This window comes from Macrobrachium nipponense, chromosome 10 (assembly GCF_015104395.2).
Source record: "Macrobrachium nipponense isolate FS-2020 chromosome 10, ASM1510439v2, whole genome shotgun sequence".
In the NCBI taxonomy this organism is placed as follows: Eukaryota; Metazoa; Arthropoda; class Malacostraca; order Decapoda; family Palaemonidae; genus Macrobrachium; species Macrobrachium nipponense.
In genome coordinates, this window is record NC_087204.1 from 63,163,089 (window position 1) to 63,180,787 (window position 17,699).

The 17,699-nt window shown below is 40.2% G+C and overlaps 1 protein-coding gene across 1 annotated transcript in view; it reads right to left on the reverse strand.

Annotated features, from left to right (window-relative positions):
- LOC135223649 (delta-1-pyrroline-5-carboxylate dehydrogenase, mitochondrial-like) overlaps window positions 1-17,699 on the reverse strand; it is a 186,885-nt gene that overhangs the window by 146,381 nt on the left and 22,805 nt on the right. Inside the window, exon 2 of the mRNA XM_064262299.1 lies at window positions 15,657-15,736. Coding sequence (XP_064118369.1) covers window positions 15,657-15,736 — 80 coding nt within the window. The remainder of the gene's footprint in view (window positions 1-15,656; window positions 15,737-17,699) is intronic.

The window sequence follows — 17,699 nt, forward strand, 5'->3', positions numbered from 1 at the left end:
TAGATTATATTAACAAATACTACATTCAAAAGAGGCTCAAACTTAGTCTGGGTGCTCAGAAATGGCCTTGGTAGCATGGTTGCACCTGCCAGGATAGAAAACTACCCGGCTACCATCGACCACCTATTCCTCGCACTTCAGTCCCCACCACTACATCAAAGTGTCAACCAATTGGTGGGGATGTGCACAAGTGAAGCAAGAGTTCCACAGCGTAAGTAAAAGCGTCGATATATTTTGTTTATTTATGTTAGAAGATCAAAAGTGACTGCAAATGTGTTAGATATTGTTAAACCACGTGCATGCCAAATTAGTTTGTGAGAAGAGAGAGTTATTAACCCTTACATGAGATTTTGATTTGGTAACGCATGATAGCTTGCATGATTTCACAATAGGCTATTTAGAAAAAGCGAAAAGTGAAGTTAGAAGTATATAAAAGGGATTATTGCACTTATTCCTTCCTTCACATGTTAGATAAAATTTGAAGGTCCCGAATTCTTAGTTAGGTACATTTCAAAAGGCAAAAATTCGACGACCTTAAAACCCAGGAATTTTTGTCTCCCTGGAGTTCTCCTCTCACTCTCTCTCTCATAGAAGTTAGGAATTTGTTAGGTGAATATATTATTGTGTTTGTCGAGTAAATCTCAAGCCATGTGGGGCAATAATTTTTTCTTAATATTTGCTTTTGTTTAAAGTCCTCTATAAAGCAACGCACATGGTAAATCCTATTTTCATTCAATATTTGCAGTTCATTCATTTCCAAGCGAGACGAAATCTTCCCAGAGCTACTTGGTCATTTCCCAAAACTAATCTCTCCATAATGTTTCGTTTGAGCAATAACACTACATTCAGTGAACATGTGTAAAGTTTGGTCACGTGCCCAAATCAGGTCTCATAATTGTAACAATAAATATCTTTTTCTGTTAAGCACGTGAAATAATTTTGTAATCCACATTTGCAGGTTAATTCTAAACAGTTCCCTTTGCATGTGCAAAATTCTTTCACCATTATATGCAGGAATCATATGAAACCTTACATAAGCTTTTACCATTGCCTCAGAGTGAGCCACACCCAAATTAAATCTACACCAAAGACTTGCGCTCTCCCTTTACCCTAATCCTATGTTTCTATACACTGCCAAGATTCTCAGATTTAAGTGGTTCTGGACGTTATATTCAGTTCCCTGAAACTCCTGTTTATTTGCTCAGCAGTATAAAATAATTTGTAAGCCTGGTTTTAACCACATCAACTAGCTTTGATGATTCTCAGCAAATCATTATTTTAGGCTTGCATTAAACATAGTGGTAAAACATAGTCCATTATAACTGTTCTTTTGAACATTTGCAAGTCCATTTTAGTGACCTTATATCTGTTCTTTTGAACATTCTCGGTCCGCTTAAAGGCATAATACCCGTTCTTTTGAGCATTCCTAAGTCCATTTAGAGATGTTATATCTGTTTTTTTTTAACATTCTCCGGCCATTTAGACGTCATAAACAAACTTGAATCTTTTCAGACACCTTGAGTCTTCCCAGACAACCAAGCCGTTTCCATGAACAAATTTGTCTTTCCCGACACCCTGATTTGTTTAGCGCAATTCTAAGTTCCAGTCATTCCTTTTGACCAATTAGGTCCCTCAGGTCACAATTAAATTGAGTGCCAGTGTAACCTAACCTGCAGGTAGCAGTTCATACTTGCCCATATTACACCACTGACCACTTCCCTGTGCCCTTAGTATTTACTGAAGATTTCAAGTACTACAAGGACATTGGGAAGGAATGTGGGCTAGTAGGTCATGTCCTGTGGGAGTGGGTCCAAGATAGAGTAGACTCTGCCAAGGCAGAAAGAGTGGCACAAAAAGAGGCAGAAAGAGCAGAGAAGGAGAAAGAAAAAGCAGAGGCGAAAGAATAGCCCAAAGAGAAAAGGGAAGAAACAGAAAAGGCAGAGCACGAGAAAGAAAGAGCAGAGAGTGAGAAAGAAAGGGCACCTCAGCTTGCAATGGCAGCCCAAGGAGGGCGCAACACAGCCACACCCTCAGCAGTGCAGTCTCTCTTATAAGAAAATGGGCTGAGGCTAAGTCTGAAGCCTATTTCGACCATATCGAGAAGGCCCTAAGGCATACACGCTGTATACACGTCACTTGAAGAAGTCTCTCCGATCTTGGGCAAACACCTAGAAGGGAGAGGTGCTGTTGCATTCAATGCTCTCCTACCTGAGGAGCACGGAGGCCTCATCCTTGTCTGCCAAGCCATCATAAAGGCTCTCGAGATGACTCCCGACCACTGGAGGAAGCAGTGGAGAGACATGCCCAAGGAGGCAGGCCAAACCTGGTCTGAGTTTATCTTTGAAAAGATCTAACACTGAAACAATGGCTAGACTCTCTCCAAGCCATTAAAATGGAACATGTCCTCGAACTCTTCCAGCTTGAGGATTTCTTCCTTTATGCCCCACCGCCCTTGCCACCCATCTATACGATAAAGCTCCTAAAACAGTGGTCGAGTGCTGTCATTGGGCTGACACCTGGGACACAAATCATCCTAATTCTAGTTCCCACGGAAGGAAAATATATCCCTCCTCACCAGCCTCCTGAAACTCTCAACAGCAAATCAAGAATGGGCAACCCAATAAGAACCAGTGAGTTGCACGCAAAAGGTAGGGCACCCCATAGAACAGTGCCACATATGCACTGCACTGCAGCAGAAGGGAGCTGTTACACCCCAAAATGGGAATCACCAGCTTGCAACCCCCCCAAAAAGGCAGTGCCACGTAAAGATTTTAACCAAAGCTATTGCACTACTTGAAAGGTTTATGGCCATTCAGCTCAATGGGTAAAGTTGCCCTAACAAAACTAGTTCCCCAGCCATTGCTTTGACAGTTACTAACCCAAAAACCTTAGGCCCTCCAGCCAAGGGTTCCATTTCTGTGGCACCTCCGAGAGGCAGCTACCCCATCCCCAAGGTCACTGCATTGATGACACTTGGTGCACAAATTTCTCTCATAAGGGTATATAAAATCCCCCATGGAGCTAGAATTGATCGATGTAAACTCATCACGATTGAAAATATCAATCATGTTAAGATGATACTTCCGATAGTTCAATTGAGGGTCACAAGATCTTACGGATTCAAAATCTGCACACTTGCTGTAGCAAGCTACATTCCTAGAGCTGTTTGATTGCCATTTCATCCATGATTAAAGAACAAATTAGAAGTTTGCCCATTTCCAATACTGCGTTAGCTTTCGTCTTCAATGCTGAAAAAGAGAGATTCGTGAATCCTGTTTGGCCATCTACTTGTTGATAGGTACCACTTCAAAATTGTTCTAGGATGCAGTAAACATGTATCAAACACTTTCCGAAGATAGTGGTATGCAGCAGGGAATAAAAGTAAAGGGTGAGGTCAAAACTTCTCAATTCTGGGTAATGGAGGATTTATGTTCTTTGCCAATTTTCTTTTTAAAAGATCTGGGACACCACCAACGCACTTCTCTAATATGTCCAACCTAGTGGCACACATGAAAGATTTCCTCCTTAATTCACACAAAACACTATTCTTCTTGACAAGACGACATTCAGATTGCTGCCATAGTTTTATATTTTTTTCTTAATGAGCATACCTGAACTAGAGGATCACTGAGTTATCATTTTAAGCACATTGCCTCGAACCCATTTTTTTCTTCGTTTTAAACACATTACCTCGAACCAATTTATTTCCAAGTTCCTCATCTTTTGGAAAACTGCAAAACAAATCATAAAAAAATTCATTTAACTTGCACAAATGTGAGCATGTGTGTGCACTCGCTTACAAAGATAATATGGCAGTTTTGAATATATGTGATACCTCATTTATAAGACTATTTCATCGTTGCTACTGCTTCTTTTTACAAAATATAATAACAGTGTCTAATGACAGAAAGTAAGAATCTAAATACTGCTATATAATATCCAAATATGATACTGTACATGATATCACCACTTATTGCAAGATGCAGGGCAGAATGTCACAAGTGAACGAGGTAGCTAAACATATCACCAACGTAAATTACTAAATGAAATCGTGAAATGCTTTTTTTCTAGAGCAATTGACATATTGCCTTTGCCATATCGTCTTCGCTGTCTTTATAATGAATATGAAAAAAAAATATGAAAAGTAAATTTCCATATATGGTTTGTCTAATTATCTATGTTCTGGTTGTGTCCATGGTTTAAAAAATGTGCAATAGTTATACCCTACACATTACTTATTGATGAAATGTAACCAACGGATTTATAGTTTTGCAGAGTCCTTGAGTGCATCCATATGCAGCTCACGAACTGGGAATCCTTTAAAACAAAAATATAACAGCTTTTGAACTTCCGAAATAGATATTCGAGCTAAACTAAGCTACCATTTTTTTGGTAGGTCAAGCAGCGGGTAAGGGGAGTGAACTTTTTGCCCTACACGCATTGACTGGCTTGGCTTCCCTAATCTGGGAATAGGACATTCCATCCCATTCAACCTCTTTGTGTGAGACAGGATATTGTGGTCATTCCTGTGGCGTCATGTTTGGTGTCATCAGCAAATTTCACAGAACGCTCACCACATTTTGGAATGCTTTCAGTCAGTGAAGCAATCGCTAATTTCCGCTGAGTCGAGAAAAGCTAATCCGAAATACAAATTAGCCATAAGGCTAGTTGTGATATTTTCTTTTCCCAATATTCGGCCCAAATTTTCTTTCCTACTTCGCCGTCGCTCAAACCTACAGCTTTCTACGGTGCATTTGGAGACAGCTCGGAATGCAGGATGCTCCTTCGATCTACCTCCATGTGAAATTCTGCACACAATCATGACACTTCTTCCTCCCCAAATATAGACGAGTGCAGTGCGCTTTCCGGCAGTTTTATGGATTGTGTCGAAGACCACAACTTTATGTCACTCATTTTTCATCATTCTAATTATGTCCAAACTAAAGACGCAAACATACTCGTCAACCCCATTGGATATTCACCTAGAAACACCCATAAAATTTAGAAAAAACCTACATCAATACATCGAAAATAAATGAGTTTTTTAATGCTACATTCACTCTACATGCACACATGGCACTCATTTTTTAATGCTACATTGACTCTACATGTAGACATGGCAATGTGGTTTTGAAAACTGCATTCAAAAAACCAAACTTGCACTTTGTTTACTATGCATTTATTTTTATTTCATCATTATCGAACCGCATAGCAACCTATCAATTTTGAACTATCGTTGCGATGGTTGTATGTATACATCGGTAAGCAGTTTAAATTATGTAAATTCCGTGAAGCTTGCATGTATGCACAAACAAACATGTATCGGTTCATAAGAGCCCTTTAATTAAATGTCAAATATCACAAATTCTTGGTAATTTATATTTTTCCTGGCTATAATTACCTCAAACTACTTTTAACCCTTAATCGCTGCGCCGGTATTTTCGAAAGTGTCTCCCGTATGCCGGCGGCGTTCGCAAGTGAGCGCCGAAGGGAAAAAAAGTTTTTTTCAAAAAATCATAGCACGCTTAGTTTTAAAGATTAAGAGTTCAGTTTTGGCTCCATTTTTGTCAATGCCTGAAGTTTAGTATGCAACCATCAGAAATGAAAAAATATCATTATCATATATAAATATTGGAATATATGACAGCGAAAAAAAAATTTCATATATAATTGTATACAAATCGCACTGTGAGCAAAACGGTTAAAACTAATTAGTTAATTATTTTTTCGTTGTATTGTACACTAAATTGCGATGATTTTGGTATATAACAAATTGTAAAACGATCAAAACAGCACAGAGAAAATATTATCACAATATGACATAAAAAAAGTTGTTTTCAAAAATTCACCATAAATCGAAATATTGTGCTCGAGACATATCGTCTGTTGCAAAATGAAGGTAATTGATTGAATATTACTAAACTGTAAGTGTTGTAGCTTACAATTGCAGTTTTCGACCATTTCGGTCGAGTTAAAGTTGACCGAAGGTCGAATTTTTTATATTTATCGTTATTTATATGAAAATATTTCAAAACTGATAAAAGCTACAAACATGGGTTGTTTTTCGTTGTATTCTACATGAAATTGCGCACATTTTCATATATAAAACTTTATGTAACGGCTAATATAAAACGGTGAAAAACATTACGTAATAGGACGAAAAAATTTCTGGTTTTTTCAGAGGAGTTACAGCGCGGACGAAGGGAAAAAGTTTTTTTTTCATAAATTCACCATAAATCGAAATATTGTGCTAGAGACTTTTAATTTGTTGCAAGATAAAGGTAAATGATTGAATATTACTAGAATGTTATAGTTGTAACTTACCTATTGTGTTTTACGACCATTTCGGTCGAGTCAAAGTTGACCGAAGGTTGAAATTTTGGCACATCGTTATTTATATGAAAATATTTCAAAACAGATAAAAGATACAACCATGGGTTGTTTTCAGTTGTATTCTACATGAAATTGTGCACATTTTCATATATAAAACTTTATGTAACGACTAATATAAAACAGTGCAAACATTACGACAATTGGACGTAAAAATTTCTGATTTTTTCGGAAGAATTGCCGTGCAAACGTAAGAAAAAGTTTTTTTTTCAAAAATTCACCATAAATCAAAATATCGTGCTAGACACTTCCAATTTGTTGAAAAATGAAGGTAAATGATGGAATATTACTTGAATGTAAGAGTTTTAGCTTACAATTGCGTTTTTCGACCATTTCGGTCGAGTCATAGTTGACCAAAAGTTGATATTTTGGCACTTATCATTATTAATTTGAAAATATTTCAAAACCGATAAAAGCTACAACCATGGGTTGTTATTGTTGTATTCTATATGAAATTACGCACATTTCCATATGTAAAACTTTATGTAACGGCTAATATAAAACGATGCAGACATTACAACAATCGAACGAAAAAATTTCTGATTTTTTCGGAATAGTTACCGCACGGACGTAAGGAAAAAGTCTTTATTAAAAAATTCACCATAAAGCCAAATATTGTGCTAGAGACTTCCAATTTGTTGCAAAATAAAGGTAAATGATTGAATATTACTAGAATGTAAGAGTTTTAGCTTACAATTGTGTTTTTTCGACCATTTCGGTCGAGTCAAAGTTGACCAAAGGTTGATATTTTGGCACTTATCGTTATTTATATGAAAACATTTCAAAACTGATAAAAGCTACAACCACGGGTTGTTTTTTGTTGTATTCTACATGAAATTATGCACATTTCTATATATAAAACTTTATGTAACGGCTAATATAAAACGGTGCAAACATTACGACAATCAGACAAAAAAATTTCTGATTTTTTCGGAAGAGCTACCGCGCGGACGTAAGGAAAAAGTTTTTTCAAAATTTCACCATAAATCGAAATATTGTGCTAGAGACTTCCAATTTGTTGTAAAATGAAGGTAAATGATTGAATATTACTAGAATATAGAGTTTTAGCTTACAATTGCGATTTTCGACCATTTTGGTCGCGTCAAAGTTGGACAAAGGTTGAAGTTTTGGCACTTATTGTTATTTATATGAAAATATTTCAAAACTGATAAAAACTACAACCATGGGTTGTTTTTGTTGTATTCTACATGAAATTGCACACATTTTCATATATAAATCTCTACGTAACGGTTAATATAAAGTGGTGCAAAAATTATGTCAAAGTGACAAAATAATTTCTGAGATGTGTCGCTGATGCTTTTTAGTGCGAGATGAAAGAAATCCGCGCTTGCGCGCCTGGGTAACGATCGTAAACAAAACAACAACTTGATCCATGAACTCCCAGCATCCCTCAAGGTGTGTGATTCGAAAGTTTTTGCCAAGTAGGCCTATAACTATTTTTCTGCGAAGTTTTTAAAAAACTTTTTTGCGTCCACGTTTCATATGTCAATTCGGCACCCAACAGACAATTTTCGTCGACGTTTAATACGTCCAATAGGCGTTTAAGGGTTAATAGAAGAATCCTGGGATGTTAATCCTGATACCAACCAGAAAAATCTGGTTATCCCTTCCACAACAAGCCACTGAGGTGGCAGGATACATGCCCCGAGGGTCAATGGCCATGCGACCCAAGACCCAGGTCGTCAGTGCTTGCTTTCCACTTCCTAAGGCTCCTGCCCTAAGGTAGCCAGGAAAGGTTGGGAGGGCCTGAAACCTAAAGTAGTTTGAGGTAAGTAAAGCTAGGAAAAATACAAATTAACAAAAATTTGTGATTTGTTCTGACGCCGTATACTTATCTCAAACTACTTTCAATAGGAGACTTATCCATTAGGAGGTGGGGGTAGCTTAGGGAGGCATAACCCCCAGAGAGTAGTCTAGGGAAGCAAACTAGTTAGAGATGCGTGGGGCTGGAAAGAGGGCCCCGTCTATGCCGCTGGCTGGTATGGGAGAGGGGATACCTGATAAACAGACATTAATAAGGTAAGGGTTTGTTCCGTCTAATCCAATTCGTACACGCTCAGTCTTACTTGAAGGTTTGGTGGATCCTATGTATCTTGCAGATAGACCCAGGGAGAAGGGTAAGGTAGGGGGAAACGGATACACATTCATACTGCCACTTACACCCTCCGGAGTCCCCATGCCAGGTGGGGGTTCAGATCTGCTGCTGGGTAGCCACCGCAGGCCCAATCGCAAAAAGTTTGAGCGATTTGTGAGTGCTATTCCATAGGAAGTGGGCCGTGAATGTGGACTATCTGTTCCATACTCTGGCCCTCAGGACTTGGTTGACTGCCAGGTTCTTTGAGAAGGTTAGGGAGGTGCCAATGCCCCTGATCTCATGGGGTCTGGTGCTCTTGGGGGGAGGTTTACCCTTTCCTCTGTGGGCCCTCCTGATCATCTCCCTTACCCAGGAGATAGTGCTCCTCAAGACTGCCTTCTTCTCCCGGCCAGTGGACACAAAAAGGTTTCTAATACCTGGCCTGAACTCAGCTGTGCTGCTGAGGTACTTCCTTACTGCCTGGACTGGGCATAAGAGAAGACCCTGTGGGTCACCTGATCTTGCTATGGCCAGAATTGAGAATTCCTAGAACCTGGCGTCTGACACTGCAGGGTTCTGGGTCTTAGCCACGAAGGAGGGCACATATCTATCCCTTTGAGTGGGAGACCTCGTAAGCCAACCCATGCAGTTCCCTACTCTCTTGGTGGACGCCAACGCCAGAAGAAAGACCGTCTTAAGAGTCAACTCCTTGTCTAGAACGTCCTTAAGGAGCTCATAAGATGGTCTCTTCAAGGAATCCAGTACCCTAGTGATGTTCCACTGAGGGGATTGCAAGTCGTTCTGGGGACATGCTTGCTCAAAACTTTTGATCAACATCGAGAGGTGCCTAGAGTTCCATAAGTCCAAGTCCCTTCAGGAGGAAGACTTGGCCTTGGGAGGCCCTGACCCCCTTCACGGCTGCGACCGAGAGCCCTTTGTCCAGTCTCAGGTGTACTAAGAAGTCTGCTATTTGGAGAATCTTGGTTTGCAGGGTCTTCAGGCCTCTCTCTCTGCACGTTTCCGAAGACCGCCCATTTAGCTTGATAGATGGCCATTGAAGACTTCCTCTGAGAGAAGCCTTCCCTACTCTGCAGCCGCTCGATAGTCACCACCTGTGAAGGGATAGAGCTTGGACCCCTTTGTGGTATCTCTTGAAGTGGGGATGCCTTAGAAGGTCCGGCCTGAGGAGTAGTTTCCAGGGGCCTTGTACTGTTAAGTCCTGGAGGTCTAAGAACCATTCCCTGTCTGGCCACATGGGAGCTACCAAAGTCAGCTGAGCACCCTTTGACTTCCTAAGACGGTTTAGAACCTGCCTGATCACACCGAAGGGCGGGAACGCGTATGTGTCCATCCTGTCCCATGGGTGTTGGAATGCATCCTTCATCCAAGCTGCCGGGCCAGACACCAAAGAGCAGAACACTGGGAGTTTGCGTTTAGCCTTGCAGCGAAAAGGTCCAGGGAGGGATAGCTCCATTTTTCGATCAGCTTTCTCGTTACTTTGGGGTGCAGAGACCGCTCTGACCCTATCACCTGTCCCTATCTGCTTAGACCATCCGCGATCACATTTCTCTTTCCTGGAATGAACCTCGCTGTCAGGGTCGTGCCAATGCCTGCGATCCACTCCAGGATTTCCTCTGTGAGATCCCATAGGTAATGCGACTTCAGCCCGCCCACCTTCCTGATGCAGGCCACCACCGTGGTGTTGTCGCACATTAGAGCCACCACCCGGTTCCTAATCTTTTGCTCGAACCCAAGTAGGGCCCTCTGGATCACTAGTAATTCCAGCCTGTTTATATGTAGTGATTTCTCCTGCTCCATCCAGAAACCTTTTCTCGTCTCTGATTGTGGGTGGGCACCTCCCCCCTCCTTCAATGCATCCGTGAACAGGAGCATCTCCGGGGGGAGATCCATGAGGGGTATCCCCCCCGGAAAGTATTTGCCCGGTCGGTCAACCTGCTGGCCTGAGAGGATAGGACGAGTTTCAGCAGGGGGTCTACCTGGGGCGACCAGCCCTCCTTCAGGTTCCATTGAATAAATCTCAATTTTAGCCTTCCTTGGGGTACTAGCTTCTAGCCTCTCCAAGGAGCCTAGATGGCCTAGGAGCCTCTGCCAATCCCTCACTGGACGAGGGGGGTTCTGAAGGAATGGCAGGGCTATCCGCTGTAAGTTGTCCAACCTGTCCACTGCGGGGAAGGCCATGGCTACCTAGCCTGGTGGTGGGGACCAAATGTGACTTTTCCCAGTTCAGGATGATGCCTAGTTCTGAGCAAAAGGCAAGGAGTTCATACCTCTGCTTCTCAAAGATTTCCCTTGATGAGGAGAGCAGCAACCAGTCATACAGGTACCGCAAGAGAAGGATTCCCTGCTTGTGTACGGAAGTCAACACAAGGGAGAACACCCTGGTGAACACCTGCTGTGCCGTGGAAAGGGCGAAGCAGAAGGTCCTGAACTGGTATGTCTTGTCCTCCCACCTGAACCGCAAGTATTTCCTGCTGGATGGGTGCACCCAGATCTGAAAATACGCATCCCTGAGGTCCAGATATGGAGGAGTTATGGAGTTCCATTTGACAACGTCTGTGAGAGAGAGAGAGAGAGAGAGAGAGAGAGAGTGTAATTGCTGTATGGATAGTTAATGACTGAATTGGTTGTTGGTGGGTTCTGGGGTGTCTGCTGGTGCTGTTGATTGTTAGAGTTCTGTATTTTTAGTGTTTTTGAGTCTTGGTGAGAGCTGGTGATAGTTAGTAGTGTTAGAGGAGTTAATTAAAGGCCTGGGAAATTGGTTGAGTTTTGTGTTTTGTTTTGTTGTTGTTTTGTTATTTGATATTAGTTGCTTAGGATTTGTTGTGCTGTGAGGTTCCTGTTGGATTATATGTGAGTTGTTGAGGGTTGTTGTTGGTGGTGTTAGTGGGTGTGTGCGTTGCTTTTTTTGTGTTTTTTTTTGTGTTGGTAATTGTATGTGCATTGGTCTTTTGTTGTGTTGTTGAGTTTTTGTTATTATGTGTGAGGTTGTGGTTGTGTTCTTTGGTTGTTTGGTGTGTTGTTAGGTTGTGGTTGGGTTCCCTGTTTGTTGTTGAGTTGTGGGGTTGTGGTCTTTGGGTGTTGTTGTTGGGTTGTGGTTGAGTTCCTGTTTTGTGGTTGAGTTCCTGTTTTGTTGTTGTGTTCCTTTTTTGTTGTTGTGTTGTTTTGGTTGTGGGTTGTGGTTCTGGGTTGTGATTGGTGTCTCTGCGACCTCGCCGACAGACAGCACAGGATAGCCCGGAGTAACTGGATTGATTGGTAAGTACATGTGTTTTAAGAGTTTTTAGTTTTGTGTTTTTTTGTTCTGTGTAGCTATAGGTCAACTGTCCTGCGTGTATGCTGTAGTGTGTAGAGGAAAGTGTGACTGGGGTGGATTTTGCAGCTAGAGTGATTAGGTTAATGTGGAGGGGGATTTTGCCAGCTTGTTTTTCAGCTTGTGATCCGCCACATTATTTTATGTCGCCCGAACAGGGACTCTTGGTGCAGCAGCTGCGGGGCAATTGGGGTAGTGAGTTGTTTGATTGGTGGAGAAAGTGAGGATGGAAGGGTTCAAGGAGATAGAGAGGCTGAGGGAGGAGCTGAGGTTGGCGAGGGAACCTAAGGGAAGGTTGGAAGTGGAGAATGAGAGGTTGAGGGTAGAGTGTGAGGAGCAGAAGAGGGAGTTAGAGGAAATGAGAGGAATGCTAAGGAGTGCGAAAGTAGAAATGAAAGAAGAGGTGAAAGGAGCGGAAGAGAGAATGGTTGAGAAAATGGATGAAAAATTGGGGGTAATGATGAATGCAGTGCAAGAGATGATGCAGGAAATGATGACTGGATTCGGGGGAAAGGGTCTCAGGTAGACCCAGTGGGGCCATCATGGAACTTCCACTGGCTGAGGCCTGCACTACAATCCTGACAGGAGAGGGCGAACGGCTCCGCCTCCTCCACTGGGCAGACGGAGGGAGAGGGTCGCCAAGCGATGGGGCCTGCCCGTACAGTCGACAAGAATAGTAAAGATACAGTTTTCTTAAATCTTCGGACACATATTGCTCAATAAAACCACAGCTGGCAACTCTAGAAAGGGGGCGGAGCTTCAAAATCAGCATTTGTTACTTTCTAGATATCCATTAACTTTACACCATAAAGATTCTGTATAAGTCCTATAATCATTAAATTTATACTTGAATGTACTAACAGGCTCTATATTATTCGTTAATGTTGGTTTGGTAACGTCAGTTAAGAGTACAATATCGATCATCCTTGTTTAAAATCTACTGTGAAGCCTTACTTATATGTAATGTTTGACACTAAACTGACGTAAAATTCATGCGTAATTGAAGACGGATCTTAAAAAAATTAGAGAATATATTTTAAAATTTGGGCAGTACTTGTGTAAATCGTGAGGAATAATACAGTAAAGAATGAAATATTATGATGAGAGAGAGAGCGTGCAAACATAAGCCTATCGATAGAGATATATAATTCATTCTATTTAGTTACTTCAAGAGATTGAGTAATACTATTTTTTCAAATGTGTTTGAGAAGGAGAGAGAGAGAGAGAGAGAGGTTGTTTCCATTACAGATTTGTCTACTTATCTAACTATCTATGTAACTATTATATATATACACATACATATATACACACACACACTGACGTTCCTGGATTTGAAAGGCTCCATGGGTTCGCGCCCAGGTCCAGGCAAGTCTATTATCGAAAAAAAATTATATATATATATATATATAATATATATATATATATATATATATATATATATATACTGTATATATATACAATTTGTGTATATATATATATATATATATATATTAATTTGTATATATATATATATATATATATATATATATATATACAAATATATATATATATAATATATATATATATATATATATATATATATATATATATGTATTATAGGATCTATAGGCCACTTTTTACCAGATACGTAGTATGTAGTTGTAATAACCACACTGCACTCTAGATCTCTCGAATTCTTGGCCCCTTTGCGACAGCGTGTTATTACAAAGCTTGAGATCCAAATGTAACAATATGAAGTCATTGATGTCCGCAGAAGGATTCGAACTAAAGCCAAGAGTAGTAGAATGGAGTCACGTTGACGACCTGACCACAAGAAGGATAAATGTCTAATGCCGCTCATACATAATTCTTCTCGAATTCAGATATATTTTTCAGAGCTGGAACAGACCCATCCCTACCAGAGTAGCCAAGTGGGCAATCGTTTATATTGCTATTTAGGCATATATATATATATATATATATATATATATATATATATATATATATATATATATATATATATATATATATATTATGTGTATATATAAATATACACATAAATGTATAGATAGATAAATGGGAAGAGCGGAATGACACAAGAATGGCCAGGTTTAGTGTGTAGCTGAGAAAGCTTATGAAAACGACAGATAGACGAGTACATAAAGAGGGAAATGAAGCGGTTGAAGAATGAAGGGCAGCCAAAGTTGAAGGGATGACTGCAAGCCAGGAGGAGCGGCAGCAGGTGCTGAGAGAGCTCTACGTTATACAGAAACCGAGTAAGAGTGACTGCAAGAGTTTGAGCGTTTGCAGGAAGAGAAAAGTCGAGTCAATATGAGCAGAGGCTATGATTGTAAACTGAAACTACAGAGACGAAGCGATGCATGTCAAAACGGATGGAGGAAGAATGGAAGCAAAATGCACGACGGAGACTAACTATCCGGCACCGAGCTTCTCTTCACACACTGCGAGCGCCTCCTCAGGGTCTCTCCCATAATGGGAGCTGCAACAGATGGGAACACGAGGCACGTGTGATGATGTAACTATGTGGTCGCATACCTCCACGACAGAAAGGTCCCAGAGAGAGAGAGAGAGAGAGAGAGAGAGAGAGAGAGAGAGAGTACCCAGGTACGTTGCCAAATACCATTACAACATATTACTCGACGCCTATTAAAATTGCTTGGATAACTCTCACCTGTTATGGATGGTCACGTGGTTATATCACACTGCGCCTTACCCAGAAATAACCTTTTCCTCATGAAGTAAGATCTAGCTTACAGTAAGTGACGGTAACATGTTATTTTCACTATACATGAAAAAACGATGTAGAAAAGCTTTTTATTATCAATAAAGTATAAAAGCAGAACCTTCATTAGGGATGATTAAACATCATCTCTCTGACGTATTATTAATTAATGAAGACGATGATTATCAACAAAGCTCACCGAAGTCTGAGACTATTGTACGCTGTTGCTAAAGTTGACCTCTCAAAAGCAGGCAAGGCAATGAGTGAGCCATTCATTACAAACGAAGGTAATCATTTAGGTACGGAATAAGATTCTGGGAAAACATGGTGAAGTCAAGTGTCACGACGTCGCCTTTTTATACGACACAGCACTATTTACTTGACTTTTTTCTTAAGTGCAGCCAATATTACATAAATAAAAGGTTAAACGGTGGTATTTTGAATTGCACGAACGTAAGCACACACACACACACACACAGAATATGAATTATTCTGAAGTCCTGTTGCACTCGAGTATAGAATGCAGGAACAAGCCTAACAGTCATTGTAGGAGATATCTCTTCGGAGGTTTCAATGGAAAATGAGGTGTTAAAATGAGTTTCTCTCGGCTAACTTCCATGATCTTATGAATGTATGTAGGTTATTGTCTATACTTTGTATATTCCATATAATGGCCTTGAACTGAAATAAAATTTATTATTATTAAAATAGCCACACTCCATCTTAATTATAACGGAAGACAAACCCGACACAGATCGAGCTTTCAGTTCCAAACTAAATCTAAATTCCACGGAACTTTAAAGAAGCAAAATAAAATACGAAATTCATGGACATCACCAGTCATTAGATGACAGGATAAAATAAGCAACCCTCTGAGAGTAACACTCCGTTAACTTTCCGGATTCAAGCCCGAGTAACGAAATGTTGCTCTGCTTGAGGGTGCCACTGGTACTGACAAACAAAATTAACAAAAAGCTGTCAACTCATGACTACACAATAGTGTAGGAAGAAACTTCAAATCATTAAAACTAATCTACGAACCATATTTTTCTTTTAATGAAGACAAGTCATTTATGCATCCAAACCTCAACATAGTACGATTACATTCAATTACTTACCAAGAATTGGTTCATTTTCGACGGAGAAATCAGTCACATGGGTGTCGCTAACGATCGTGGAAACAGCTCTTGCGTTCAGCCTACGGAAAAGAAATTGCATTACTTAATTGTGGTTCTCTAATTACTGTTCAAGTCGTGAAATTCTTCAAAAGTTCGCTGACACTCGCTCATAAATTAACCATAGAGCACACTCTATAGTTTATGCTAAGACAGCAGTGACCAGCAAGTGTCAGCAGACTATTGAATCTAATGGTACACTTACGCTTAAGTGATACACATACATATATAAATACATACATACATACATGCATACATACACACACAATATATATATATATACATACAGGGTGTTTTGAAATTAGAGCACATCCCTCTACAGCATAAACTAAAATTGATATGGACAAAAACAAAAGTAATTCAGAACAGGTATTTAAGTTTCTCTCTGAGTATTTAATATCTTGCGTGGCCTCCATCTGCCTGTACCACAGCCTGCATTCTTGAGGGGTATGATTTCAGCAAATCGCAAAAAAGCTGAGACTCAAACTCCATTTCCCTGAGCACGTCGATCACCTCTCTTCTCAGGTCATCGAGGCTTGGTATACCATCATAGTTCACTGTGCGCGCTTCAACACGATCCTTTAAGATACTACCAATGTTTTCACACACAATAAGGTCAGGGGAGCTACCTGGAAATTCACTTGATGAGAAGAAATTGATACCACTGTTTCGAAGCAGCTCCTGTGTCTGATGAGCCTTGAAACATGGTGCCTTATCATGCAAAAATGGGACTTCTTCAACAGGTAACACATTTTCAGGATCTTTGAGGAAAAGATATACTCCACCAGTAAGCACTGTTTCTCTGAAGTATTCACCATTCTATGTCCTTTTTCTTTGATGATCCACATTAACCGTTTGGCTGTGAAACAGAGAAAAAGTCCTAAACATTCAGAAAATTTCACAACTTGGCAATAGCACACATCATCGCTGATATCATCCAACTTTGCAGCCCAAATGATGTAATTTTTATGATTTGGCTTCCTGACTAAGCAAATGAAGAATTCATTTGATGTGGCAACATGGGGAAAGTCAGCTGCATCTCAATCTTTGAGAAATGAACCACAAAACCATTCATGGTCTTCTCTCTGTTGCTGAGTGATGTTGGGCTTGCTGATAACATGCAATGGCTTGATACCAGATTTTTTCAACTCATGATATACAGCACTATAACTTCTCTTCTTTTTGACTTTTTGTTTCTAGTTCAAGCACTAATTCATGTAGACTTTCTTGGTCTACCCACTGCCTCAGATATGATGTCTTTTGACTCCTGAGAAAGGACTTCAGGCTTTCCAAGATTCTCACTCTTTTCGTGATGACAGTCATATGGATTTTTGTTCCAGTTTCTTTTAACAAAGGATTCATCTCTTTTAATGTATTTAGCTATCCAGGAACATGAAATGAAGGATGCACCAGCATCCCTGGCCTCTCTGAAGGCTATAGCCCGGAGTCAGTCAGTCCATCTGATTTCCACCAAGTTGTTAGCCATGGCTGTATCTAACAAATGTAAAATGAAAAATAGCTTAATCGAAACTTAAGATAATGTGCGTGGAGATAGGCTATAGCAGAAAACTTCATAACTTTCCATTTGTTCTGTGGAGGGGCGGGGGGGGCTGGCCTCTAATTTCATAACCCAGTATATATATATACTGTAATATATTTCTATATTAGCTTTAATTTTGTAACTGCCTTGTATGGCTTGTTAATTAAGACCTTCCCTCCTGTGCTTTTACTTTGTCGGTGTGAGGTGACGTTTGATACCTGCTCTTTTTCAGAATTCGTTAAGGTTAGGCCAGCAGCAGAATAACATATCGACAGCAACAGGTAATGGCTACCTGTTGGCCGCTGTCGGTCGAGTGAATCGTCCTACAAGTAGACACTGACGTCCTTCAGTATGGAATTATTTGAAGTAGCTGGTATTCTACTTCAAGGATGAAGGATAGTTAAACCATAACCATCACAGGAAAACGCATCTTTGTTAATATGTGA